General features: G+C 40.2%; 1 protein-coding gene across 16 annotated transcripts in view; it reads right to left on the reverse strand.

The window, feature by feature from the left end:
* Map2k5 (mitogen-activated protein kinase kinase 5) overlaps positions 1-27257 on the reverse strand; it is a 246249-nt gene that overhangs the window by 57985 nt on the left and 161007 nt on the right. For 8 of the 16 annotated variants that reach the window (XM_063257801.1, XM_003480202.5, XM_063257804.1 and 5 more), the window contains one exon: positions 21925-21954. The exons of 6 other annotated variants lie outside the window; for them this stretch is intronic. In XM_063257801.1, coding sequence (XP_063113871.1) covers positions 21925-21954 — 30 coding nt within the window. Of the gene's footprint in view, positions 1-56; positions 18879-20846; positions 20908-21924; positions 21955-27257 lie in introns of those variants that run through there. 2 more of the 16 variants (XM_063257813.1, XR_010050301.1) reach the window with 2 other exon arrangements.

The following is a 27257-nucleotide window of genomic DNA, read 5'->3' on the forward strand; positions in this document are numbered from 1 at the left end:
TCCATTTCAAAAGGCTGTTTACGATTCAGATATAAATAATGTTTTATATTGCTAGATTGTGAACACTGGGCTTAATGTTGCAATCATTGCTAATGTTATGAAGCTCACTCTTTTTAAATTAAAAACCGATTTATTTAAAATTGAAATTAAATCATAGTCAGAAATTAGAATTTTGGATTCCTGCCAATGTGTGCTCACATTCCCCTATTTTGTGAGGAAAACTTTAATTATGTGGTTGAAGTATTTGTCGCTAACTTAGGAGAGGGACAAAACTCTACGTTTTCCAAAGTACCTTTAACTTGTTTCCAGGGTTCCAAGGCTCTCTGGGAAAATCAAATTCATGCAAGTTTTATACTGTTTTTTTGTGAGTGGGAGCAGAGACCAGAGTGTGTGTTTCTAATTGACATGCTGAGGGCAGGCTGCTCACCACCACCGATAGCTCATATCTTAGAAAACTACCAAAATGTGACAAAATTAATAAGCCATCAATTTAGTACTTAAAATATTGAACACTGTAATCCTTCCCCCAAATGTCTACAGTTATTACCCATTCAGTGAAGATGCAGTCTCCATTACTTGATGTTCTAAGTAGGAAATCTTTAGGAACTAAATATTACTATTGATGAGCCAATTATTTCCTGGGACACATGAGCTCTAACCAGCTGATAAAACACAGGGACACCTGCACTAGTCTCTTTTATATTTTTAATGGCTTTTTTATAAGTTCTTTCCCACACATACTGTCATCTGATATGCATAACCGTCCAGAGGTACTTGGGGATGCCTCTGTATTTTGTGATGGGAAAACCAAGCATCTCAGAGGATGGGGTAGGTGAGGGCAAGGCTAGTCTTGGTGGTTCTGGGCTCCTCTGGCATCTATACCTCCTTGCTCATGATCAGCACAACACTTAAAACAACAGGATTCACCCACATTGATGCCTGGCATGGTATGGTTGCTAAATGATCAATCTTGGTGAGTTGGTCTGGAACATGTGAGCATTTCTTTTACAACCATCTGGCTAAGAAGCAAACCCTTCCACATAGTGCTTGGATGTTCTTAAAGTCCCAGCTGCACACACTGCTCACTCATGGTCTCCTCTATGGCTGACTCTTGGTCAACACTGATAAAATTCCTACTTTATGTTGCCCTGAATAGCTTGACTCCTACAGTCAATGAAACTCTCAGACAAGGCTCTGCAGGTGATGATTCATAACATGCGGGGAGGCAGAGCTGCTTACCACCTTAAGTGGTAAAGGGATATAGTAATAAGCCATACCACCTTTACAAAGGCCTTGACAGGTAACTTCTATGAGATGAGACACCTACCTATGGTGTTTGCTCTCATTCATTCATTTACTCCTTCACTTTCTACACACATGTGGGCACTATCCCCTCCAGTATTTGTCAGATACATCTTTTTTTTGAGACAGGGTCTCGTTAGGGAGTGCAGGCCAGCCTTGAACTCACTTATGTAGCCCAGACCGGCCTTGAACTCACGGTGATGCTCTTGCCTCAGCCTCCTGAGTGCTGGGATTACAGGGGTGCACCAGCATGCCTGGTGATATAACTTCTTTAATGGGAGAGTTATTTGTAATGAGCAAAGAATTAGAAATCTATTTTTGACATCAAGGAACATATTTGTCACGAATTTCCAAGAGCTGGGAGATTTATAAAATCTCTGGGGGAAACATGTGGCAAAAGTTCTAAGAGATGTTTGGAAATGAATTTAGGAATGGATTGTTCCCCAGTACCATTAGTAGTGTGAACCGACTGAATGAGTCACACTTCCTTATGAAATGAGGTCTCACAGAGGGTCTCCACCTTGCTCTGTTCTGCAGGTTAAAAGCAGAATAACTTCGAGACAACTTAAAATTGTACTATTTTAACATTTGCTCTTTACTACAAGAAAGATACAGCAATATCAGTCCTTTTTGTGACCTTATAACTACACTGTTTTGTCTGAGTTGTTAAAGAGAGATGTTGTTACTAAGCTTTATTACATAGTTTTGATAGCAACATATTACATGTAACCATCTTCATAAATTTTGTATTAAGGTAGCAGTGCCAGTACCTGAAATTGATTCAAAACCCTTAAAATACTCAATTACTTTTTAACACTGTTACCCAACGCTGTGACTTATACCTTCTATTTCACAAGAATCTGATGATGTTAACATCATTGTAATTGATTCATTTTCTCAATTAAATAAAGCTACTGTGCTTTTCTTTATATGGTTGCCACACAGACCATAGAATTAGATGTATTAGCTCTTTTCCCTGTCTCAGATATATTGCCTTAAAGGCTATACTCTGTTCCTCTGTTAATTCCACTGGAAAATTTAATGCCACAGTCATATTTTTTAAATTCTGAACTGCCATGTGGTCGACTGTATTTATATTAGGCATATTTTTCACAGCTAAACTCTTTGTTGTTTACCTTTTTCAAGATCACATTACTGTACAGATATAGCAACCATAAAACAGATCCAAACAAAGTCAACCTCCAGTCACTGCTTCTGTGTTTGCACGTAGTTCATGAAAAAGGGGAGCCTCCAGTTTAACTGCACATTAAAAGTGGTGCTAAGGGTATGCAATATAACATGTTAGCTTCCTGAATGCCTATCTTTATTCTGGGCCTGCCTTCCCAAAGCTGGCTGTGAGAGCAGAGTTCAGAGGAACACTGTACTGTGGTTAGGGCTGAGATATTGCCTGCACCTTACAACATACGAAACGCTGTATATAGCTAACTTCTCCAAGTTCACATGCTTGCTTGTACATTTTCCTTGCATTGAGTGGTTTCCATGTCTAACTAGTACTTTGGGGCAATGAACAGAAAATAATGCTCCAGATGTACATTTTGCTAATCAGTTTCTAGAACAAGTAGTGTTTGATACCCAAATTAGATGAACCTCTCCCCTCTTCTATGGACAGTTTTTTTTTTCCTTTCATCAGCTGTTATAGATAAGATTTAAAGACACTCTAATAGGATAGTTATGCTGTGTTCAAATAGGGAAGAAGGGTTTCATGAAAGCAGCTATAAACACCAGTTTGATCTGTTGTTGTATTAACATCTATCATCTATTTCTTTGCAAAGACTGTGCAGGGGGCCATTTAGAAGCTTCTATAATATGACAAATCTTGAAAATGATTCCAGAGGGGAAATTGCCAATGCCAAGTTTGCTTGTGGGGTCTCAACTATTTGTTCAGTGGTGTTGGAGATAAAAAGCAATCGTGGAGCTTTTATTTTATGCTTCCCTGTCTTAGAAGTCCTTTTTACACACAGTGGTAAGAGAGACCTTGCTACTGGTCCCGTTATATTACATTCAGAGCCATAATCAGAAAACTAAAATAGATCCACCTATGGAACTTAGAGAAGACACCAATGGTAGCTTTCATTTTCTCTTTTACTCTCTGAAATTATGGCTTGCCCTGCAGCTCTTGTCGGAGAGATTTATGTGTGACCTAGGTCAGATCTTCCAATAGCAGTTGACAAATATTCTCTTTACATATTTACTGCTTTTCAAGCTTGTGTTATTTTCTCTTAAACAGAAAAAGGCAATAGAAAATTACATCATTTGGTTGGAATTTTAAAAGAGTATCATTTTCATTTGTTGCACTACTGGCATTATATTCTAGCTTTCAATATAGAACGCTCTGTTCCCCTATCCCCTACCTTTTAATTTCCAAATTTTGGAGCTGTAGCTAGGTGCAAAGATTTTCTTTTTAAATTTGATGTATTAAGCTATACCTCTAGGTAAATATAAATGAGGATTATGGTAAACTGGGACTTTTGTGTTTTAAATGAAGAATTATGACCTGAAGAACTCTGCAAATGGAAAGGACCTTGGAGATGCTCTGTTTCCACCTTAGTGACTTTGCCATTAAGGCAATCGAGGCTCAAAGTGGTCCAGTGCCCAAGCACAGAGAAAGCCTGGCTTGACACTGGCCCTGGAAGCTGTGTGCTGGGGAAGATGCATGTCCTGAGGAATTGGCCAGACCTGGTGGCCTGGGATGTCTCCTCCCTTTACTGGGGCTCAGGGTTGTGGTCAGGGTTGTGGTCTGTGATGTGAAGGGATGAGCAGCCAGGGGAGCCTGATGTCTGGAGGCTCCCACGCAGAAGTCTTGCTTCTTCTACTAAAGGAGACAAGGTTATGATATTAGGTGCTAAAATACAGGGATGCTCTACCTTCAATCCTATATAACTTGCCAAAAGAGAGGGTTTCAAGTGAAAAAGCCTCTGATGAGAGGGGAGGAAAATCACTTCCACAAACTTTAAACCCAATGCCTTGGGCCATGAACCTCAGAGTTTCCAAATGATTGTTTTATTAAAAAAGGAACAGGTTTAAATTTATCCTGCCTAACAACAGATGGGAATGTTGATAAGTAGTGTTTTCTTTTTTTTTTTTTTTTTGGTACCGGGGATTGAACTCATGACCTTGCGCTTGCCAGGCAGGCACTTAAGCCACTGAGCTAAATCCCCAGCCCAGGTGGTGTTTTCACTGAATGCTGCATGACACATTATATTTCTAGTAATATGCACAAGTAGAACTCGCATGCCTTATCCTGGCCCCGTCAATTGACCTCTGCCCTTATTCAACTTCTTGCTTGCCACGGAGTCTGTCTTATACAGAATAAAAAACAGAGGCAGGTAGTAAGAGGACAGCTGGCAGCTACTGAACAGACTGTAAAAAACTCTCAGATTCCCACTCATGGGCGGCCCCTCTCTGGTCACACCTCAGACTCCAGCTGGCACGCTGTATGCAGGAGTGACCAGTTTTGAAAAGCAAGAAATAAAAATCCTGAATTTAGAAAACAGCTGGGTAGAATGGAAAGGCTCTAAGATGCCCAGAGGAGGGCGTAGCTCAGATAGGACCTGACAGAAAATCATCACAGCCATAAATTAGATCACTTGGCTTCCACTGCTTCCCGAGTATCAAGGACGATGCATTTTCACACAAAATACAACAGCTGGAGCATCAAGGTGTGGTGCAACATTACTCATTTGCTGGGTCTGCCAGTCGTGAGTGGGGGAAAAAGGACCAGCTTGCCAGTCTGTGCTCCTTTACCTTTCCTGTTTTTAAAATTGATAAAGTTCATATTCTGCCCCACATGCGTGTACTAGTGCCACTGTAAATCCTCCTCTGGGGAAATATACGCTTTCATTTTGTGAGAAAAGTAGGGACTCAGAATTGCAATTCAAAGTAATCAATGTGAATTACAAAATTAATCTTTTTACCAATGGTATAAGGCTGGACACTTTTCTTTTCAAGATTTTAGATATTTGCTGTGTCAAATATTTCTTTTTTTCTTTTGTTCCCAAGAAGGGTGATCTTATGTTAGAATCCAATGTAAGAAAATCGATTGTGTGTGTGGAGGTGGAGAAGGGGTGGTGATGAAGGAGGCTTGTGGACTACTCTGTCCTTTATGGTCCAATCAATCTGCTACAACAAAAATTTAAAGCAACCCTGTGTCCAGAAGGGCTTCGAGATCATTTAGTTTGCATCCCAGCTTCAGTGCTCCCCATGCCACAGAAGCCTGAGTGATGCTGGAATCCCCAGTCCACCTTGCCCAAGGGAGAAGTTTGCTTTATAATATTCTTGACAGGCACCATGTCTTTGTTGGAAGACTTCCAACAATGGAATTCCAGTGATTCCATTTTGGAAAGTTTATATTGCTTGCAAGTCCTTTATTACTTTAAATCTAAATGTACTTCCCATAAGATGTGCCTGGGACTTTGGAGCTGTGATGAATATATCCAATGTCAGCTCTTTATTATTTGAAGATAGCTGTCATAACTTTTCATTGTCTTCTTCCCTGAACAAGCACCCCTGCTTTCCTCCTTATGATCAGGTGTTATTTTAGATGCCCTCTGTTCTTCGCTCTAGTACAGACACTCCAACGACATTCCCCACATACAATCAGCCGCATGCTTCCTGGGCAGGTGATTTCCCACACAGGTATAGGGTGTGGCATGGTTTCACATTCTCCAGCACTGTAGTCACCTTCCTCGGGACATGCGACCATGCACGTATAGTAGTCACCTCCCCTTAGCCATGGGGCTAGGTTCCAAGCCCCTAGTGGATGCCTGAAACTTTGATAGTGCTGACTGATTTTACAAGCATTTATCCTGCATTTATATATCCATGATCAACTTTCACCTTTTTCACTCAAAGAAAGCATTTTATGGCTTCTTCTTAACATATCTGAATCACTGGCATCACTAACTGTGTACTTTGGGGCTATGATTAAGTAAAATACGAGTTACCTGAACACAGTATGTGATACCAAGACAAGTGATTTGATAACCTAGTTACTCTGTGACTAATGGGCAGGGAATATATACAACACATACATATACACTGGACAAAGGGATTGGCATGAGGTTTTCTCAAGCTACTCATACTGGTGGACAATTTAAAACTTATTTTTTTTTTGGAATTTTCCAGTTAATATTTTTGGACCCTACTTGAACTAGGCAGGTTACCAAAACTGCAAAAACAAAAATGTGGGTTAGTGGGGAGCACTGTATGATCCTCACCTACCCCACTTTTGGGGGGGGGTCACACTTTTGCGCTGATTGGCTGCAGCCACCTTGATCACTAAAGGCAGAAACTCAGAGGTTAAATGTGCATTGCACAGCTGGGCTCAACTATGAGAAAACAGAGAAAAAGAAAACACTGACAAATTAATTTTGCTTTTACGTGCTCTTCTATTTCTTTATGTGTCTCCTGCTGACACAACGTTCAAGAGTCAAAACCTGTGGCTGAATAAAGTGGCTGTGGAACGCAGCTATCTGTTCTCTCCTCTGCATACAGGCAGAGACTGCATCAGCCTTTTGTTTGGTAGGCCGAGGAGAGGCCTGTCCCACAGTGGAGGAGGATCAGAGGCTCTGGCGTCTGAAAGGATCTCTAGGGTTTTGCATGCAACCCAGTTTCTTGCTTCCCAGATCCTGCTATGCTTTCTCCATTGCACCCATGTGATGGTCTGAGTTCACCAGATGAAAGGAAGCCTCCATCCTTGTTCCAGCCTATCCTGCTGACACTCCAGAGCCGCCAGACTTCCTGTGAAGAGCTTATCATTTAAGTGGTAATGCTGGCTGGGCAGAGTTGGGAGCACAGGTCATAGAAGAAAAGGGATGAAACTATAAACTGAAAGCCCTTGGATTTCTCCTCATTGCAAAATTTGCTTTGCCAATATGTAAAAAAGTCAATGCGAGTCAAAAACAGGGTTCACAAATTCCATGTATGTTTATCAGGTGCTTATGCTGTGGCTGTACTTGATTCTAGAACCCATAAAGATAGATAAAATTGCTGGTCTATGAAAAATGAATACCTTTTTTTTTTTTTTTTTTTTTGGTCTTTTTTTGAGACAAGGTTTCACTATGCAGTTCAGGCTGATCTTGAGCTTACTTTGTAACACAAACTGGTCTCAAACTTGCAATGATCCTCCTGCCTCAGTCTTCTGAGTGCTGGGATTACAGGTGTGCGCCACCACACCCAGCTACGAATGCCTTCTTTAAAATCTGCAATTCAGTAGCAGAGCTGTGACCAAAGCACAGGGCTTGCATTCTTCCTTATGCCTCAGAGGATTTGGACAAAATACAGCCTCTGGATGGGTGCTTCCTTCCCTTGGGCTCCACAGATTTCTGAAACATTTTCCTCCGGCCCTATCCCTCAAGCAACATTTCTAGGCACTGCAAGAAAACTTGTTTCCTGGGCCCAAGCTCTAAGTATTCTTTTTTTTTTTTTTGTGCGTGTATGTGTGTGTTTCCTTTAAACCACCACTCTGTATTTGACAACACTGTTTGGCATGCTGAGAGCCTGAGACAAGCTGCAACTGCAGCCAGTCCACAGTTCACATAGGACGAGGAAGGGATGATCTTTTTTTTTTTTTTTTTTTTTTTTTGCCTTTTTCCTTTTTATTGGTACCCGGGATTGAACTCACGACTGCCTGCTTGCAAGGCAGGCACTTATGCTGCTGAGCTAAATTCCCAGCCCCTGGAAGGGATGATCTTAAATACAGTCACACAGAACCTTGTTAATTCACATGTGCTTTACTGGCTGGACTGTAAATGAACTAAACATAGGCTTAAAGAAAGGAAGTCACGGATCCAGAATGAACTAGATAAAATCTGACTCTTGTTTCAGAGTTTTGGTTTAGTCTTTTCAGATTCTGATAGAAGTAAATCAGGTTTTAATAAACTCCAAGGGAGAATTCAGGTAAATGGCTCAGCATGCTTCAGATCCTACTCACTGAATAAACCACAGTTTCAATGAGCAGTCATATAGGTCCATTAAAAAATGCCCAGATGAAAGCAGAGGTGTTCTGTGTGTATATCCATGAATGCACACATGCTTAGCTGTGGGCAGGGTGGATTCCCATCTCCCAGAGTTCTGCAGGTCATGGATCTAGGACACTTTTGTCACCTGCTGGATACACAGGCTCAGGCTATAAGAAAAGTCAGGACAATAACCTGGGTTAGCACTCTGGGCGCTGTACAGATAGAAACCATACAGGTCAATGACTTACAGTGTCACCTGTTAGGTGCGCCATTTGCCCTTCTGGTTCTTTTGGCCTGAGTCACTAAATGCTTCTGGCTGCCTGGCTACCAAGGAGGCAGAGAGCTGCCCAAAGGGCAGCCTAGGCTGGAGGGAGGCTACCAAGGAGGCAGAGAGCTGCCCAAAGGGCAGCCTAGGCTGGAGGGAGGCCTCCGGCCAGGAACTCTGTGTTATTTACAGAATTTTATCAAACTACAACTAGAGCCAGGTCAAGATTTCTTCATGCTTGCTGCAACCTCTTTCTGAAAACAAAATGAAACAAGACAAGCTGCATGGACCACTCTGGTCTGTCTTCCTCAGGGCCTGCAGCTTTACTCACCCCCTGACAAGGTGATTCATCTAAAGCTTTTCTTTCCTTTGCACCACCGTGATCACCATCCATTGACCTGTTCAGACGTACAGGGTCCACACTTGGCTCTAATTGGCTGCCCTGGTTTCCCATAATCCCTTGGAGATAACACCTTGCCTCTGTAAACAAGCTGCCCCCTTCCTGGCTCCTAGAGGAGCCTGGGACCTTTTTTCTGCTTGGTGTGTTCTGGCAATCTCCAGTGCTAAACTGTATCAAGCACTTTGCTCCTGTTAGGCAACTCATTGATTTTTCAATGAACTTAGCTTGTTTATTGGCAGTGAAGAAGGTTGGGTTTTTAGCAACACTAACATTTTAGTTGAGGAAGAATTCCCAAGCCCTCCAGGCATTAATCCAGAATTGTTAAAACATCTAAAAGGTAATATTTGCTCAAACAAAGCTCTATCAGGTCTGCCCCTTTAAGTCAGATGTCAATGATTCACCAGTCCCAAATCTACACACAAGTTTCCTATGCTGGATGGTAAAAGATAAAGCACTGGAGTACAGTAAAAGTTGATGTGTTTCAACCCAGGTCCCAGTGCCTGAAGGTGCACCCTAGCGATGAAGCCCTTGGTAGGTTGACCTGGAGGGGCGGACCCGCATAGACTGCCTGGTCTGCAACTTCCTGGTGCACTTCCTCCTGCGGTGGGCGGAAATACCTAGCCGACACAATTCAATTAGACTGTGGCTGACAGGGAAGGAAGCTGGGCCTCCTATATACACTTGCATATATAAGGAACAAAGAATATGGGAAGAGGGAGCAACAAGATAGGCTCCTCGGCCCCAAATCCCGAGAAATAGGCAATAGCAAACACAGCACTAATAGATATAAAGCGCTGTCTCCAGAGCCTCATAGATGAGCTCAGGAATGAAGTTATTAATGACCTGAAGCTAGACATAAGCAGAATAGTTAGAGAAATGCTAAGCACCACCCAAGAAAAAACACATGGTGGAATGGAAGAACAGAAAAAGAGGGGAGAATTGTTTGATGGAGAAAATAGAGAAAGCACAGAATACGTGAAGCAGGTTCAAAGAGATTACCAGGAAACTAAAAACTCTATCGAAAACTGGCATAACAGCTTGAAAGAAACTAAGGACAGATTATCTGAACTGGAGGGCAGATTTGTAATATGGGAGCATGAAATGAAAAACTTCTTAAAAATAACAAAGAAACAAACAGCAATAATACAAAGACTAGAAGATGACAAGAGGATCTGTAACTTAAGAATTAAGAACAAAAAAAGAAGTAGGGACACAAACAAATGAACTACAAAAGCTACTCACGGAAATAATCCAGGAGAATTTTCCTAATTTAGAAAAAGGTAAAGATATATGAAGCATACAGGACCCCAGCCACCTACAACCCAAACAGAGCTACACCCAAGCATATAATAATCAAAATACCAGAAATCCAATATAAGAATAGAATATTAAAAGCCGTCAGAGACAAGAAACAGATCATTTACAAGGGAACACCCATCAGAATTACAGCAGACTTCTTGGCACAAACCATCAAATCACGAAGAGTGTGGGGGGAAATAATTCCAGCTTTGAAAGATAATAACCTCCAGCCAAGATTGATATATCCTGCATAACTATCCCTGGAAATTGATGGAAAAACAAGGTACTTCCAAGATAAAGAGGAACTAGGGGAATATGCAACCACTAATTCAACTCTACAGAGAATACGCAGGATATTCTACAAAAGAAAAATATGAAGAATCCAGAAATAGTGGCAGAGAGGCCACAATGAATGGAGCAGAAAACAAAATGAAGAAGACAAACTGACAACTAATGACAGAAAAAGAGCTCAACAGAAATGAGGCAGAGAAGATTGGATGATAAGAACAGCCATTTTGGAGAAAATGACATCATAATAGGTAATGCTGATTTAGTATCATCTTGTTTTGAAGTCTCATCAAGCTTTTGTTCTTCTGTCTCCATTGGTCTTAACATGTTGTATCTTACTGGATTTTATTATATGTGATAGTATAAACAAAAACTTTTATAGACAAGGAGATTTACAGAAACCATTGTTCATTTTCTGTTAGTTGATTCTAAATACCCTGTAATACTGTCATTCTCTTAAATGGTTTTACATTGTTTTGATATATTTGATGCTACAGTATATGAAGTTATACTCAAAGATTTCAAGGAAAGAGACAATATGGTAACTACTTTTATGTCGGGATTATCTTGTGGTGAAACACTATTTTGCTTAAATGGTTATGTTTTGATCTGTGCTGTTTTGTTGTTATGCCCTCTTTTATCTCAATCTCCATTTTATTATTTACTTTTTTATATTTATCCTTTTAATTATGGGAAAAATAAATAAAAAATAGCAGGATATATTATAGTAACCCACTTTGACTGTCTATTAACTTGATTTGAAGCCCTGTATTGCTCTCACCATCTTGTTTTGACTGATGTTCCTCTATTCTATTTTGCTTGATAGTACCAGGTTCGAAAGTTTAGGCAACAGCTGTGAAGATAGTGGCCCATTCTGGTTGACTATTACCTACTTTTGAAGACCTGTAATGTCTCCAATGTTTTGGTTTTGTTCTTTACTGTTTTGTTCAATTTTAGTATAACTGATGATATAGGCAATTCTATTAGCGATAGCGGGAGGCATTATGGTAACCATTGTTGATCACCTTGTATTATGCTTTTACATTATGTACTATGTCCACCCTTTTGATTTGACTGACTCTGTTCTGTTATGTCACATTTGGTTTTATTCTCTTCCAAAAAAGTAATAAGAACTGTGGGAACAATAAAACCCAAAATGTGTAATAGTCATTGTACAAAAGAGAGGAAAAGAAAGTGCTCTAAACGATATAACTGCATGTATATTTAAGTGTATAAGATAGACAATGACATTACAGAGTTTTGTGGGATCACTGAACAGAACTGTTTGCAGTCTCACTGTTTGAATGTCCACTTTATAAGCTTTAATTTTGTAACTTGAACAAATATTTCTAAGATGACAATATGTAATCCATTAACTAGTGATTTCCTGTTTTTTTTTCTGAAATTCTGTATAACTTGTACCCTTTTTTTTGCTTTTTTTTCTTTTTCTCCTCAAATAAAATTAAAAAAATAAAGTTGATGTGTTTGTTGCTATTGCTACTCTTGCTTTTGAGGATCACTGTCTTCCTTAGGATCCACAGCCAGCTGGCTATTACCTAGCAGGGACAGTGCAGCCTGGAGCAGTAATTGCTATGTTTGTAGACACCAGTTGGAGGCAGTACCTGAGCAGATGGTATATAAAATAGGGACTGTCACTGGGGCTCAGAGCTTCTGGGTGCCTCATGTCATCTTCTCCTCACATCATCCACTAGGGAGAGAAGACCACTGAACAGGGAATGGGAGTTGGTCTGACCTTGCCACTGAATAATTGTGCGACTCAATGGCTGTGGACTCCCACTTCTTTCTCTGTAAAGAAAGAGCTGTATCAGATCATTGTAAAACCCTTCTTTACATCCTGGGATTCCAGGACTTCAGGAGGAAACTGACTGAACCAATAAAACTATGTCCTAGGGGAGCAGGAGAGCTCTGGATCACAGATCCAGGAGGGACAGAAGATGGCAGAGTTGACCCCAGGAAGCCAGACTGTATGCCAAGTTCATTAAATCTCTGAACTTCAATCCTACTTCTGTGCTATGCTGATTATTTAAAATCTATAAAATTATAAGTTTAGTCCCCAGTTCCTGTACTAAAAATGACTAGATTCTGTATATAATTCTGTATGGTATGATTGTGAATGATAAATTATAACGACGACGACGAAAGGACTGTAAAGGAAGGCTCTTGTGGGATCAGACAAGTAATTCATTTTAGTCCTACCTGTCATGAGACACAGTCATATATTTTCAGGCTTACATAGGTAAATCCCTGAAGTGCTTTCTGGAAATATAAATAATACTACTATTACCTTGCTCTTGTTTACTACCTTGTATTTTTCAAAGTGCCTTCTTAGGTGTTGGCTCATTTGATCATGACAATGCCTCTCCAGCAGTCTAGAAAATGTCCGAGGCTGTGCCAGGCTGAATTCATAGGGTGGCAGGGCAGCCTGAGAGGCCTGGGCCAAGTTCCCTTGGGGCAGGGACCTTGAACCCCAAGGACTTATCATCCTCGGCTGGTATCCAGCCATTCCAAAGGGCATCATGAAACCCTCTAACATGTTTTTTTTATCTGGTCTCTGCTACATGTGCCTCCTCCATGCTAACATACTTCTTTCCTTCTCTCTCATTTTGCTCTCCCTTTTCTTATTCCCGATGGTGCTGCCTGAAAAGTCGCCTAGGGAAACTGCTAGACTGTTGGGGAAGGTGAAAGTACTAACAGGATGCCAAACACAATCTCGTGTTTCAGACCTTCACCTCTTTCCAGTTTTACCAATTTTTGATGTGAGAACCTAGACCAGTGGCTGTCGGGCACTTGAGCCAAATCACCCTGGCATCACCTCAGTAGCCAAGGATCAGGTTTAACTGCAGTGTTGGTACCTTTTGACAATTAAGTGGCTTACGGGTTGCAGTTGGGTACTTATCTCTAAAAGGGCTGCTGTTGCTGGTCTAGACCCTTCTTCTGCATGCTGCTAGCCAGTGACACCTTGGCATCCCAATGTGAGCTGACCACTCTCCCCCTCAGCAGAGGCCAGTGTTCTAGCTCCTGGAGGTGCCTTCTCATCAACTGCCATTTGTTGGTTTTGTGTTTTTCTTCCTGCTAGATTGAACTCTCAGGAAGGACTTGCCTGTTCCATCCTGTGCTCTAGGGTTCTGCACAGTACCGGGCTCAGAGCAGGGGCCAACAACAAAGAAATACTGAATTAAGTTGAGATGTATGGCATACAGTAGTTTACTTTAGATAGGCTATACTACCAAAGCAACTTGGAGTTGATACTTCAAGACAGGTTTTACTACTCTGGCTGGCTGTGTACATATATGGTGCTCTGAAACACAGGTGAGTTACTTATCTTTAATGGAAGTTAGACTTTTGTGCTACTTATGCTTTGGGTATAGCTAATTTCTCTTCCATTCCTGCTGTGTTTTAAGGAGAAACTAGGCACTCACTTCATGTTTTTGGCAGAGGTTGAGCAAATAAAATGATGAGACCTTCAGATAAGTTGACGTGGATATTGGGAGTAGAATTTGGTACTAGCAATTAAAAAATTCCTGGGTGGGGGCTGGGGATTTAGCTCAGCGGCATAAGCACCTGCCTTGCAAGCAGGCGGTCATGAGTTCGATCCCCAGTACCGATAAAAAAAAAAAAAAATTCCTGGTTATACGAATGAACATCTTCATATTACTTAAATTTAACCCTGCCTTTATGGAACATAAATCTGATTTTCTGGCTTGGAATATCAGTAGCAGGGCTTGGAACTTAAGCTCAGTAGTACAGTATTTATACACATGAAGTCATGGTTCAATCCCTGGTACCAAAACACCGCAATAAAAAACAAAGTAAATTAAGAAGAAATATTGGTACATTTTAAGTATTCATATCTTACATAGAGCGGATAAATATAAGTAATGAATGAGACATTTAGGCTAGAAATCTGGGTAAAAAATTGCAAGTATATGTTGTTGGCCAATTAAAGCCAAATGCCAAGGACTTGGGGCAATTATTCACTGCTTCTTTTCCTTTGTTACAGACCTCACACAAAACACTGGATATGTAAAATTTACATAAATCCTTGATGTTGTGAACTTCAGAAAGTTCATGCAACAAAGGACAATTTCTAAATATCTTTTTTCAATGGGCAAATTTATTAGGTATTTTGCAATTCTAGGCATGATTAGTATATTACTACAGTCTGAATTCAATATCAAAGTTAAAACAGTACTGAAGTTAGAATTATAACAATACACTTGTAAAGTTTTTTAAAACATGAATAAAATTTAAGTGTAAAAATGCCAGCATTTTTACATTAGAATCTGAAAAATGATTTTAAATAGTTTTAAGAATATCAGATTTACATTCTGGTTAGAGTAAAACAAATATTCTGGCCAGCGAATAACTTATTAGTACAAAATAAATGAATGTTTAAAGGACAGTCTGTCAATTAGAAAAATCAAAAAACAAAACCCACACATTCAAATTGCAGGCTTCCAAGCCAAGTTAAACAAAATATTTTCCCCTTGACAAGCTGCTTACATTTAAATGAAAACAGGGCAAATCTGGTCAATAATATGGATTGCATATGATAAAAAAAGACCTTAGATCATGTTAATGCAAGGATCAGAAAGCAGTAACTTCAATTAAAACCACCCAATTATTTAGCAAGCTTTCAGATACAGCAAATAAATTAACCTGTTTTAAATGGAAGTGCTCAGATAAGTACCTTTCTGACCTATGACTAAGTCTCATGAGCAGCACAGATTCTGCTGAAGCAAACAAAAGCGCCCAAATCAAATGAATGGTATTAGTGATCAAAAAACATCGGCAAAACTTATTTCCTTGGTTAGTAGCAGGATTCTGAAGCAAGTGCCATCTAGAACTCCTCGTGTCCTCTATGTATGGCATACAGGGGTGAATGTACACTTCTCTTACTCAGAAACAGCCAGGTGGCTTGTGCTTAATGGTAGAATGTTTCCAGCTCTGTATTACTTCATGAAAAAGACCAGTCACTATACCATCAGGAATGCTACGCTCACACTTCTGTTCTCTACTTATATTTAACTTGTGTAGGGTTTAAGAATGCCTTTTTGGGGGGACAAGTAATATGTCATCATTTTGCTCAGTTAACAACCCCGACAGCCCCATATCCTTGAATTAAGAATGGTAGATATCTAGTTCTCATACACAGGTGGCAAAAGCTAGCAGAATAAATGAGACTCCACCATTTGGTAGTCAGGGTTTCTAGTTCCTAAGATTCCATACTTTCCTTTTACTTAGGCCTTAATTGTTCTACTTGGCAAGATGATGGCATATTTTTTTCAATGAAAGTGATCTTCTCTAGAGTGCAGTACTTATTTGACTGCCATTCTTATATATTTTTAACAAATAACATCACTATTCACTATTTCTCTTATCTTTTTGATCTTTTTTACTACTTATTATCTTCTTTATTTGAAACAGATTTTTAACAGATAATCTTGATCATTACAACAATATCTTCCTTGCATTTTATTCAAATAATTCTTAAAAACAGCTTAAAAAGCCGTTTGGAATAACATCAAGCTTGCCATCAATCAAATGAAAAAATTCCGCTGGCGGTTGTATAAACATCAGATCAAGTCTGATGTCTTCAAGGATTTCAGAGTGAACCATAAAAAACTCCATTAACTTCTGACAAAGAATGCAAATTAATCACAACATGGGGTGAAATGAAATTAAAGGCTCTTTTCTAATCAATGACAAGGCAGGATGAAATATTTGTTACTCTCTCTGCACTTGGGCTGCCTAGGACGTCCGCACTCCCTTTGCAGAGCCCCAAATGGAAGGTGTGAGTAAGGATTCTCCCACAGTCACCGTGTGGCCCTCCTGCCCTCCCCCCAGCGCTATCTGCTTACAAGTCGTGGAGATTCACAAAACACACTAATCATCTGAATCTCAGGTGCATCCAATTTGTTATTCACACTCTTCTATGCCAATGAAAAGCCTGGCACAGACAGATGCACCAGGAACCCTAAATGATAGTTTTGGCCTCCGGAAGTACGATCACTATAGCAAAATCTAGTACAGCCTCCAGGTGAAATGTCTGGAGCTCCATATGGAGCAGGGAAAATTAACAACAAGATGAAAATCACTGCAGCAGCAGGGAGTCGGAATTTTTGAAAAAAAAATGAAATTTAAAGATGAAGAAAGAGAAGTAATAAATTAATGGGGTGTGAAAACATTCAAAGCTTTACAATACCAGGGGCACTATTTGCTCAGATTTTTTTCCCCTTCTTTTTTTTAAACTTCAGGTCATTTTGATGTAATTTATTAACCAAGATCAGGAATTGTAGCCAAAAGAAGATATTTTTATACATGCAAAAGTACTTTAAATACATTTGTGTCTGTGTTAGCCTTGCTTTCCTGTGGCACCTTGCTTACCAAATTTCCCAGTGTCACACTGGACATGTCCCCTGAGAAGTTGCCTCAATGGATTTGCTATTGGCCTAATGCAAGGCACCACTGTAAAGTTTGAATGATGATTTTTAGCAGGCAATCCTTCTCGTGTCTCCTAAATTATGGTGTCATTAAACAAACCATTGCCCACTATCTTGTCTTTTAAGCCAACTAAATTTGGATCTACATGATTAACTATACACAACCTCTACCCTCATCCAGACCTGCCCATCTTTCTAGGTTGTTATTAAAGCTAAATTGTTCAAGAAATTGAGACTTTTTCTATGTAAGGTGTTTAAAAGCAATTTCTCATTATCCTATTGCAGAATACTCTGTGGGCACCCGGAATTTAATGACACTGGGATTGGTGAAGGATCTAAGGCCCTCTGGATACCCCTATCCTTTTCTTACATACAGAGTAAGAAAAGCAAAGGGCTCTAAGGAATGGCCTTGCCATTGTCTACAATGGCACAATCCTTTGATATTTGGCATCTACACACCAGGCCATCCAAGCGCAGAGGAGGCAAAGGTCTGGTGGGGCTGAGGAGGAAGACAGCAAAGATATGAACAGCAGACCCTGTTACAGCCCACAAAGCAGCCCTTGCACCCATCCCAAAGGCAAGGGGCTTCACCTTTGCCCCTGAAGGCTTACTCAAGACACAGTAAGTCCTTGTAGGTGGGATGAACAGCTTGGGAAAGACACAGGAATGCTCAGGAGCTCCATGGCGATGCATCAATTTGAGACGTCATTGTTCCTGTACGCCACAGTAATAAGACTGTGCATTCAGAGTAGACCCTAACCCTTTTTCCTACAGAGTCCCAAACTGCACACCAATGAGGCTCTGCCACCCTAAGGCCTGGACCAGTGGTGATGAAACTATGGCATGTATGCCACGGTGGGGTATTTGTATGATGGAAAGCTCTAAAAGGTTTGCCAATCCTGGCCTAGAGAAAACTCAGTGCTTTCAAGCAACAAACAGTGAAACTCATATAACCATGCTCTCAAGAAAGCCCAGCCCCTTGGTCTTCACGTTGGTTCCAGGCCACTGACTCTCCCTGATATCGTCCCAATACCCCTCCCTCATCTGTAGCTTCACGGATACACATGGTGTCATCAAGGGGAGAGGGGCTGCTAAAGATCTGTCAGGGGCACCGATGCTGGGCTGGGGGATGCCTCCAGGACAGTCCTTCCTCTCAGCTCCCCTCCTTGCACCTTATGCCTTCAGCACCTGGGGTGGAGGGGCAGTAGGTGGCTATGAACATCCTTTCACAATCTTCCAGGGATGGCTGACTTTCTGTTCTGTGCCTCAGCTCCACATCAGGGGAGGTGGGGTGGCCCTTTGTGATTTTCTGGGTGGTTTCATATCTATTATTTGATCAGCACATTGCCTCTAATGAGATAGGAGAGTGAGAGCTAAGTACGCTGTTTTAGAAACAAGGCAACCAATGCCTCAAAGAGTTACAAAGCAAGACTGAGGATTTGTGCTAGAGCTGGATTCTAATTCTCTTGTCTCTCTTCCGGTTCTGAACTCTTCCCTATGGGCCACTTTTCTCAACTTACCACTAGTGAAGAGATCCAGGTCTGACTCTCTGCTTTGACCTTGGGTGGCAGCACCAATTCACAACCCTATCCCCAGCCCAGGTACAGAGGATCTAACACCATGATCTTTATGATACATGAAGGGCTTTTCTGTGTTCTAGGACTAGTGGATGATAATTAGGAAGTAGTCCTCAACCTGGTAAATAGAACACTACTTTGATCTTGCCATTGCTTTATTAATGAGTTTCTTCTTACTAGAGGTATTCAAACAGCATGGAGGTCTGCTTTTGGGAAATGCTGCACAGAAGTTATTGGATGATGTCTGAGATCTCTTCCGACCCTCCAGAGTCTCTGGTTCACTCCCATCTACTCTGAGATTCACTGCAATGAAACCAGTCACAGTTCAGCTCAGGAGTTCAAATGAGAAAATGTGAACAAAGGAGAAGGTACTATTTTGTAATACCAATCTCTGATACTATGGTAACATACATTTTTCTTCATGTGCTTATCTGAGGGCAAAAGGGAGAGTAGGTAAGGAAGCCATATGAAGTACCTTTCTTCAACATTCTGTCAGTAGTACAAAGCTTTCAAAATAAATGCCAATTCCACACAAAGTCATATTGACTTTAGCAAGAGAGCACCCAAACTCCTGTGGAAAACACTGGAAAATGGGTTTACTGACGTCAAAGCTACTTGTTTTTTTTTTTTTTTTTTTTGTGGTACTGGGAATTGAACTCATGACCTCAGTCTTGCCAGGTAGGTGCTTAAGGCCACTGAGCTAAATCCCCAGCCCCCTTGTGTTTTTTTTTTTTTTTTTTTTGTAAATACAAGTCCCAATTTGATGATGACATTCCATTATAATTGAAGAAATACTTCTTCCTCCACTTGGCATAAAATTGCTAAGTAAGGGAGTTCAGCATATTAGAATTTCCCTGTTGAGCCTTCCGTTGACTCATCTGGTAAATGTGTAACATTCAGACTCAGAGGAAAACAGTGAAGACACCCACCTCTTCCCAACTAACCACAGCCCTCAGCAGCACCATTTGTCATGGTGGTCCATGCCCCAGACTCCTCACCTGACAACTCCTCCTGAGTGATTACTCCAGACGCTAGGAATCTAGAGAATATAGCTACATTTCCAATCTTTGGAATTTTTATTAGATAGCTTTCAAGTTTTAAGACTTGTTGGAGAGATGATACTGTAAAGAGCTTCTTCTGTTCACTTGAACAATTTTACAGAATTATGTAAACTGGTCAAACAATGAATTATTTAAAAATTACTTACAGAATGACAGGCTTTACCAAGATAAATATTCTAATGAGCTATAAATCTTGAAAATGTGATTTTAATTTGATGGGCTACCTAGAGCAAAGCAGCAAGGCTGTAGATACACTAAAATTCCACTAAATGTTTGTGCACATTATTGAAAGGGTTGTTGGCCCAGACTGGACACTCAGCCGGAATTAGGGAGCTCCTGTCTCCCCGCCCCTAGAGATTTACCTGTAACCCTATACCCCCCCTACCCTTCGGAATCTGCCCCTGGTGCCAAACGTGTGCCAGTGAAACACCTGTGCATCTCTAATGGCCTTAGGGCACTGCCCTAAACTTAGGCTACTTATATTCCCCCATGCCACGTGTCCGCGTGAGAGAGATGGCCAGATTCCAGCGGCCAGCACACCAGTCCTCTCTCTCCGTGTTCCCAGAATAAAGGCCTCTTTTGTTTATATTCCTCATCTTTTGGAAATATTTTTCATTTTCTGGAAATAATCCTATTATTTGGTGCCGTGACTCGGATAAAACACCTGACACCAGCTTCTACCTAGACATCAACCGTCATCCCGTCAACTCCCCTAGACCCCAGTACAGCGCCCTCAGCCAGCAGGAAGTAGTTAAAGAAAAATCTTCGCCCCTTTTCATAATAATCATAAGACGGGATATGAAAGGGTTTTGGCCCAGGCCGGATACTGTAGCTGATAAAGCCAAGGAGCTCCTATCTCCCCCCACCCTTAGGAATTACCTGTGGCGCCAAACTAAGACCAATGGGCTACCTGTGCATCCCTAATGCCCCCCTTAGGTTCCACCCCAGGCCGAGGCTACTTATGTGCCTCACTCCACGTGTTCCACGGAGAGATCGCCGGCCCCGGGGTGGAGATGCCACGTCCCAGGGGGTTGGGGGTATCTCTCCCCGCATTCCCAAAATAAAGGTTATTTATATTTCATACTTCTTATCTTTTCAGCCGCTGCCGGTCCTCCTCTTCCTCCTCCTCCTCCTCCCCCCACAGTTCTATCAATTATGTTTCACGTTTTTCTCTTTAAGGACAAGATTATGTTTTAACAAAGAAGCTTACACATTTGAAAAGCGGGACTAACAACTTGAACTGTTCCTCTTCCACTTATCTAAGACTTTAACTGGAAAGGAAAAAGGATATAAGAGTCATTTTAGTGAGTGAAAGCTCTTTAAATGTCTACAAAGGTAGCAGGAAAATTTCCTTCAAACTGCTTCTAAAGATGGTGGAGAGAATGAGCCCCCTCCTATTATTCAATAACCATGTTTGGGATGCATCTGCATAATCTAACCATGCATAAATTAGTATGTGTAATACAACACTTATTTGCATAATAATAGCAAGTTAATAGATGCTTAAAGAGCAGAGACCAATACCACCTTTAAATCAGACATGCCTTAAGGCACTTTGGCCTATACAGACCAAGATGCCAGAAAAACACGGAGCATCAACCAGAGGAAAACAATCAAGCCATTCATTTTCCATCCTTTCAGATATTTCACTTATTTCTGCACACACTCTGGGAATCATTTTTAAACTACAAACCAGCTTTATATTTTAAGTGCTAGTACCCTCCAATGATAAACATTTTAAAGAAATTATAAAAAGTGCAGTCAGCAGTGCTAATACAGTGGACTATTTGTTTTCATAGAAATGTGAATAGGGAAGGATAAAATTAAAAACAATGCGCTCAAAATTACATGTAACAACAGGGGCCTAGTTACCTGGCAAAAATAATGATCTAGATTATTTTTGCTCTTCATCGGAATCTTTTTAAAAGCAATTTAAGTTAAACCCAAAGTTAAAACAAAAAAAGGTACCAGGAAAAGGCTAAGCCCCTCCTTCGGCTTCAATAGGAACACCTTGTACTGGGTCAGGAGAAGGGAAAAACATCTCAAATGTCACACAAAGGAAGAGCACAGATCGCTGTCAACCTTTAACAAACAGGAAGAAAGTCTGGAGTTTAAAAAAAAAATCAAAAATCAATAGAGATTTCTAAATGACTCCTTTAAGATACCACTTTTCAATTTAACAGGACAGATTTATTTGTATGTGGCTCCAATGTTCAAGATTGCTCCCTGCACCTTCATACATAGGAATGAATGTCACATTGGCAAACAGCAGTAATGAACAATCTTACCTGAGGATATGGGAACCTCCCAAGAGCAAGCTGGGGAAGGAAATAATATTTGTCTAGTTATAGATTTGCATGCAGGGCAGATCTCCTTAAGATAGACAAGTACTAAATTTCAGAACTGTATCCAGCAAATATAAAAAACCTCACAACTTTGAATGCACGAACTAAATTATTGCTGTAATTACATTATAAGCTGTATTTAGAATGGACATTTTCAACAGACAATGCTGCATTCCTACTAAAATATTCTAATTTTTGTAACTAAACATTACCCTTATGTGGTTTCTCTTAGGAATACTCTCAGCTCTGTGGGCAGTATTCACATTTACACGTGTGCCAGTTTCTTCTAGGCAGAGGTGTAAAATGGTTGGCTTTTTGTCTCGTACAATGGGAACTCTAATTGTTCTTGGCTTTGTAGAGTTTTCAGTACAAGTATAAATGAAGGATGGGAGGAAGTGAAGAATAGGCTAATATGAAACTGAAAACTGTGCCATTATTTTCATCTACCTGTTAATTTTTTTCACCTACTTTCTATTCACAGAATAAAAGGGCTACTGCTAGTGGAAAAATGGCCATTTGAAGACCTTGAAATTGAAATTATAGGCCTAAGTCTGCAATTGGGAAAGTGAATTCCAGAACTTCTAGTTTACTTTAACTCATTAACAACTGTTTCTGGACTTGTTTGTTTAATAATTTTGGCCTTTGGATCCTTGCCTGTGAAAGGAAAAAAAAAAAAATTCAATGAAGAATAGGCTTGACAATAAGACCAAAGGTAACAACTACACCATAACCTTTCAAATAAAGGCAAAAGTCTGCAGGTTCCTGATTTGGCCCTTTCTCAGTCCGGAACCCCTTCATGTATACCTGTAACCACTTTCAGAGTAGAATCACAATGTTAGGGAATTTCAAAGCCAGGATGAATCTGAGAGAGCACTGACTGGCTTCAAGGTCAGAATCCTACAGTTCTATTCAGGGGTCCCACAGAGGTCATCAGTAGGAACTTGGAGACAGTCCCCAAGATACTGACTGTGCACAAACATTCCTGAGCTCCTCTGCAGCAGTGTTTAGAACCATTTCATGGAACAGAAGAATACCTGCTTCATTTTACTGGAAGTACATCTTGGATTTAAAATTATACTCTTGATTATACTCTTCAGTTGGTTGACCACGAAAACTATTTGCCGATTAATGTGTAATGACTTAAGGATATGAACAAATTCCAAAGCTACCTACAAAGAATAAGTACTTTGTTGCTTACTAAGGATAGACATGAAGGTGTTGCGGTTTTCATAGTTTGAAGACCAGTTTGAGCAACAGCAGTGTAAATCCTTATAACCTTATAAGGTGACTACTTTGAAGGGGACAGCACTCATTTAGGGGTGTGTCTGCTTGTGTGTTTAGAAACACCTAGTATCAGTACCTTGTAATCCTCTTACATTCAAGTTGTCTATTGGTATGTATATGGATTTTCAAGATATAAAGACATACAAAGTTTCAAGATATAGTTAAAGCTATCATTATTTCATGTGATGGATATCATCAATGCTTTCAAGTAAAAATAACAAAAGTAAACAGGCATGATAGGGCACACCTGTAGCTACTTGGGGGCTTGGGAGGCTGAGGCTGAAGATTGCAAGTTTGAGGCCATTCTGGGCAACTTAGCGAGGTCTCCAAAAAAATAAAAAATAAAAAATGAAAAATGAAAAAAGAGGCAAGGAATAGAGTTCAGTGCTTTGAATTAATCTTTTCTTAATGGAATAAAAAAAGCAAAAATTAACAATATCACAAGAAGGGGTAAAGGAAGGAAAGTGCGGCTGTTCACCTAAACCAGTTTCTAAGCTTAGTATGTTTGTTGTCTTTGTGTTCAGCGTTCCCACTGTGCCCGCTCTGTCCTCACCCACTGCAGGTCTACCCGACAGTCCTAACATGATGGTGTATTTCTGGCCAGTGGGACATGGGCACTGGGACCTGGAAGAACTCCCTGAGCCAGGTGCAGTGGGGGGCCAGGCATCTGCAACTTTCTGCACTTGCGAGATAGGCACTCGCCCTGTGTGGGGCACGAATTCTGCATTTACTCCCACTGGGACTAGAAGAACAGTAAGAGGAAGGTCTCTCAACCAAAAACTCGACAGTTTAGCAACTACCAGAAAACACTATGAACTTTCTGTCTCGTGCCCTCTGCAGCCATGGCACCACTCTCAGGCACATGTTGAACATATGTTAGGGACCACGGAAGAATTCTGTCCCCATGGTTTGCAGGTGGAGGACACCTGTCTGCCACATGTGCCATCAAGATCTAGATCAGTTGGCAGCTGCCAGTGTTGGTCCCTGGTTCTTGCGGTTTAAAGAATTAAGAAATGTGAAGCAGACACTTTAAGAAAACGAGTAGGATGAGGTGAAGATTCAAATTCTCCCCATTTTGACACCTGGTTCTTAACCTCACCGCTGATTATACAGAGCCAGGCTTCAGGAAACTGGGACTCATCCCTTGGCCCCTCTGTCACAACTGCTACAGAGTAAACAGGACTGCTGACAACGCTCTGTAAGACACTATCTTGCAAGAGAGCAGAGAGTTCAGTGGCAGCCAGTCAGAGGGGGCAGCGTTTGAACCGGTTCACATTTCATTCTTGGGTCTTGCTTTGTTTTGCTTGCATTTTCCTGATATCTGCTAGAGCCCTAGTTCTACCTGTCCACTATGCTCCTGTCCACTACATTCCAGGACGGAGTCTATGACATCCTGCAGGTTGGAGTTTCAGAGTAGACAGTGGTTCTTCAATCTTGACCAGTAGGTACCATGGTAACAGCAGTGGGACAATCACTTCCTTTCCCATCAAATGTCATCATTGGGCTGTTATAGTAATTCCAATGCTATATTAGTGAACATGGCCCCAGCTCTATCAGGCTGGCATTGAAAGCATCCATGTTAAGGTGCCAGCACAGAACCTGCCATCCCCTATGTCCTAGTCCTTTCAGGCCTAACAGAGCCGCTATGCTTACAACCCACACTATCTGCCTCATGGCAAAGTAGAAGGAAATATATAGACAGCCCTTAAATCCCTTTTATCAAGCTCTATTAGGAGAAAAGAAGGAAAGGGGCTCTTAGCAGATACAAACTTAAAAAAGTCAAAATTAACATGGAATCCTTGTGGGGAAAGAGCATGCATGTGCTCTGAGTGTTCCAGAGACAGACAGACCTGGGGCCATTCTGTATCCTTTACCCCTACTGGTCTATTAATCTACTTGCATTTCCCCAGTTTTTATTGTCAAGGTATTATAAATTAAGAAACTTACAAAAGAGAGTATGTAATCTTCTCTGAAATGGCCTGCAGATATGTCACTGTACTAAATGTGTTTCAGATTTAATGAAGCTTTAATGTCCTTTTTAATTTTGCCTGTTTCTGTATCACCAGGGGTCAGGCAAGGCAATCAGCACTCAAGAGGGTGGTTTGGTTTAAAACTAGAAAAAAACTCATTTGCTTATGAGTTGCACTGTATTTTCTTAATTAAATTTACTGAGTAAAATGGTTTAAGTTCAGCCAACCAATGACCTTTGTATGTAGATTTAGATTTATAAATAGGTTAACAGTTAAAGTAAAATGGGGAAGGAAAAAGAATTGCAACAAAGCAAACAGATTAGAGCTAAGCCAATAGAAATCTTTGCTCTCTTTATCATCTTTGCAAAAGACACATTTAAATACAGGCAGCTTAAATCCAGTTTAAAAAAATATTGAAAAATGTGGACACACATAAGCACCAGCGATTCATCAAATGACTCTCACATCCTTTTCAGTCCCAAGAGGAGAGCTGCTCATATTGTAAAAGATTTGGAAAAGCTTTAGTTATTTTTTGAGAGTAGAAGTAGACAGGAGGGAGGGAGAAGATTTTATTTTATGTTAAATAAAAAAGTACATTTTAATTCCAAATACTGAAGACTTAGTAAATTGGTGGGACTTTTATTATGTAATAGGCAGAAAAAAAATGTCTTCAAAGTGGCTGCCGGTTAGGCATACATTTAAGTAACAGTAAACCAGGATTGTTTCATTGTAGGAATATTTCTGTGTCATCTTATTGATCTTTGTCTAATCATAATTCATGAACTGCTCTTGCCTTTGCAGTATTTGAGTATGCTGTATTTCACAATTTAAATAATAAACATATTTGGGTATATTTCTGTGTATAGGTATACAATCATTACAGCTGTCAATACACAACTGCATGATAAAAATCCTGTATTTTAACAAAAAGGACAGATGGTATTTTTACCTACAATATAACAAATATGACTTTTGTTGATGATAAAATAACTGTGGTGAAATTATAACCAATAAGAAGAAAAGTATACATTGTAGCCAGAAACAGAGCAGGACACAAACTCAGGAAGTGATTTTGGTGATCAAGTCCCTGACTTAGAATAACAATAGCAAGTAGCTTTAAGATTACAGTTCTATGAAAGATTATTGCTTTTTTAAATTCTTAATTTAGACATATTCTATGTTTCTTGGCATAACTGCAAATTGAAAATAAGCATTTTCAATAAAGCCAGTGATGTAGCTGAAGGAGGACTTTATAGTCTGAAATGTTCTAAAATTTGTTCTTAATTACCTTGTGCACATTTTACACAATTAAATTTCCATCTAAGGATTTTTTGCATTTAGATTGTGCATTGCAGTTAAATGTTCATTTCATAGAAATGTAGCAGTCACTTTGCAACATTCAGACATGGGCAAACTTTTTAAAAAATCAGACTTAACTACTGGATTACACAAAATTCCCTAGGCGAGATTTCATCCCAAGACCAATTTATACAGTCCTAGAGAAAAAAAACTTAAATCATCTGAAACTATGCTAGTGAGGAACCACAATAAATATTAAATACCTCAAAAAATCTACCCTAAGATTTTACTTTTCTCTTCATGTATCAATTTCAATGTCCTCTTACTGAATGGTTTAAAAAACAATCCAGAGGATAGAACAGCAATTTTCCAGTGTTAAAGTGCTCTGGAGGTTAAATTGACAACAAAAAACACAGAAACACAAAGGGTCTTGAAGTAGGTTTTCAATTAAATGTGGAGGATTTAGTAATGCAGGACCAAAAAAAAAAAAAAAAAAAAGAGAGAGAGTTACAAATTAATTTAATCTTCTGCCTATAGTTTGCAGCTGCACTCCAAAGTGTCTGGGGCTTAAGAACAAAGCCTTGAAAGGCCTCAGAGTGCGGAGAGCTTTGGTTTTTAATGTATAACGCCATTAGCTGTTAACTTGTAGAGTCTGCAACCCCTGTGGAGGGGCATAAGTGCGAGTAACAGAGACTGATGAAGTGACATATTTGTTCACATCCA

This window comes from Cavia porcellus, unplaced genomic scaffold (assembly GCF_034190915.1).
Source record: "Cavia porcellus strain 051 isolate PalLab524CR breed Dunkin Hartley unplaced genomic scaffold, mCavPor4.1 scaffold_10, whole genome shotgun sequence".
Taxonomy (NCBI): Eukaryota; Metazoa; Chordata; class Mammalia; order Rodentia; family Caviidae; genus Cavia; species Cavia porcellus.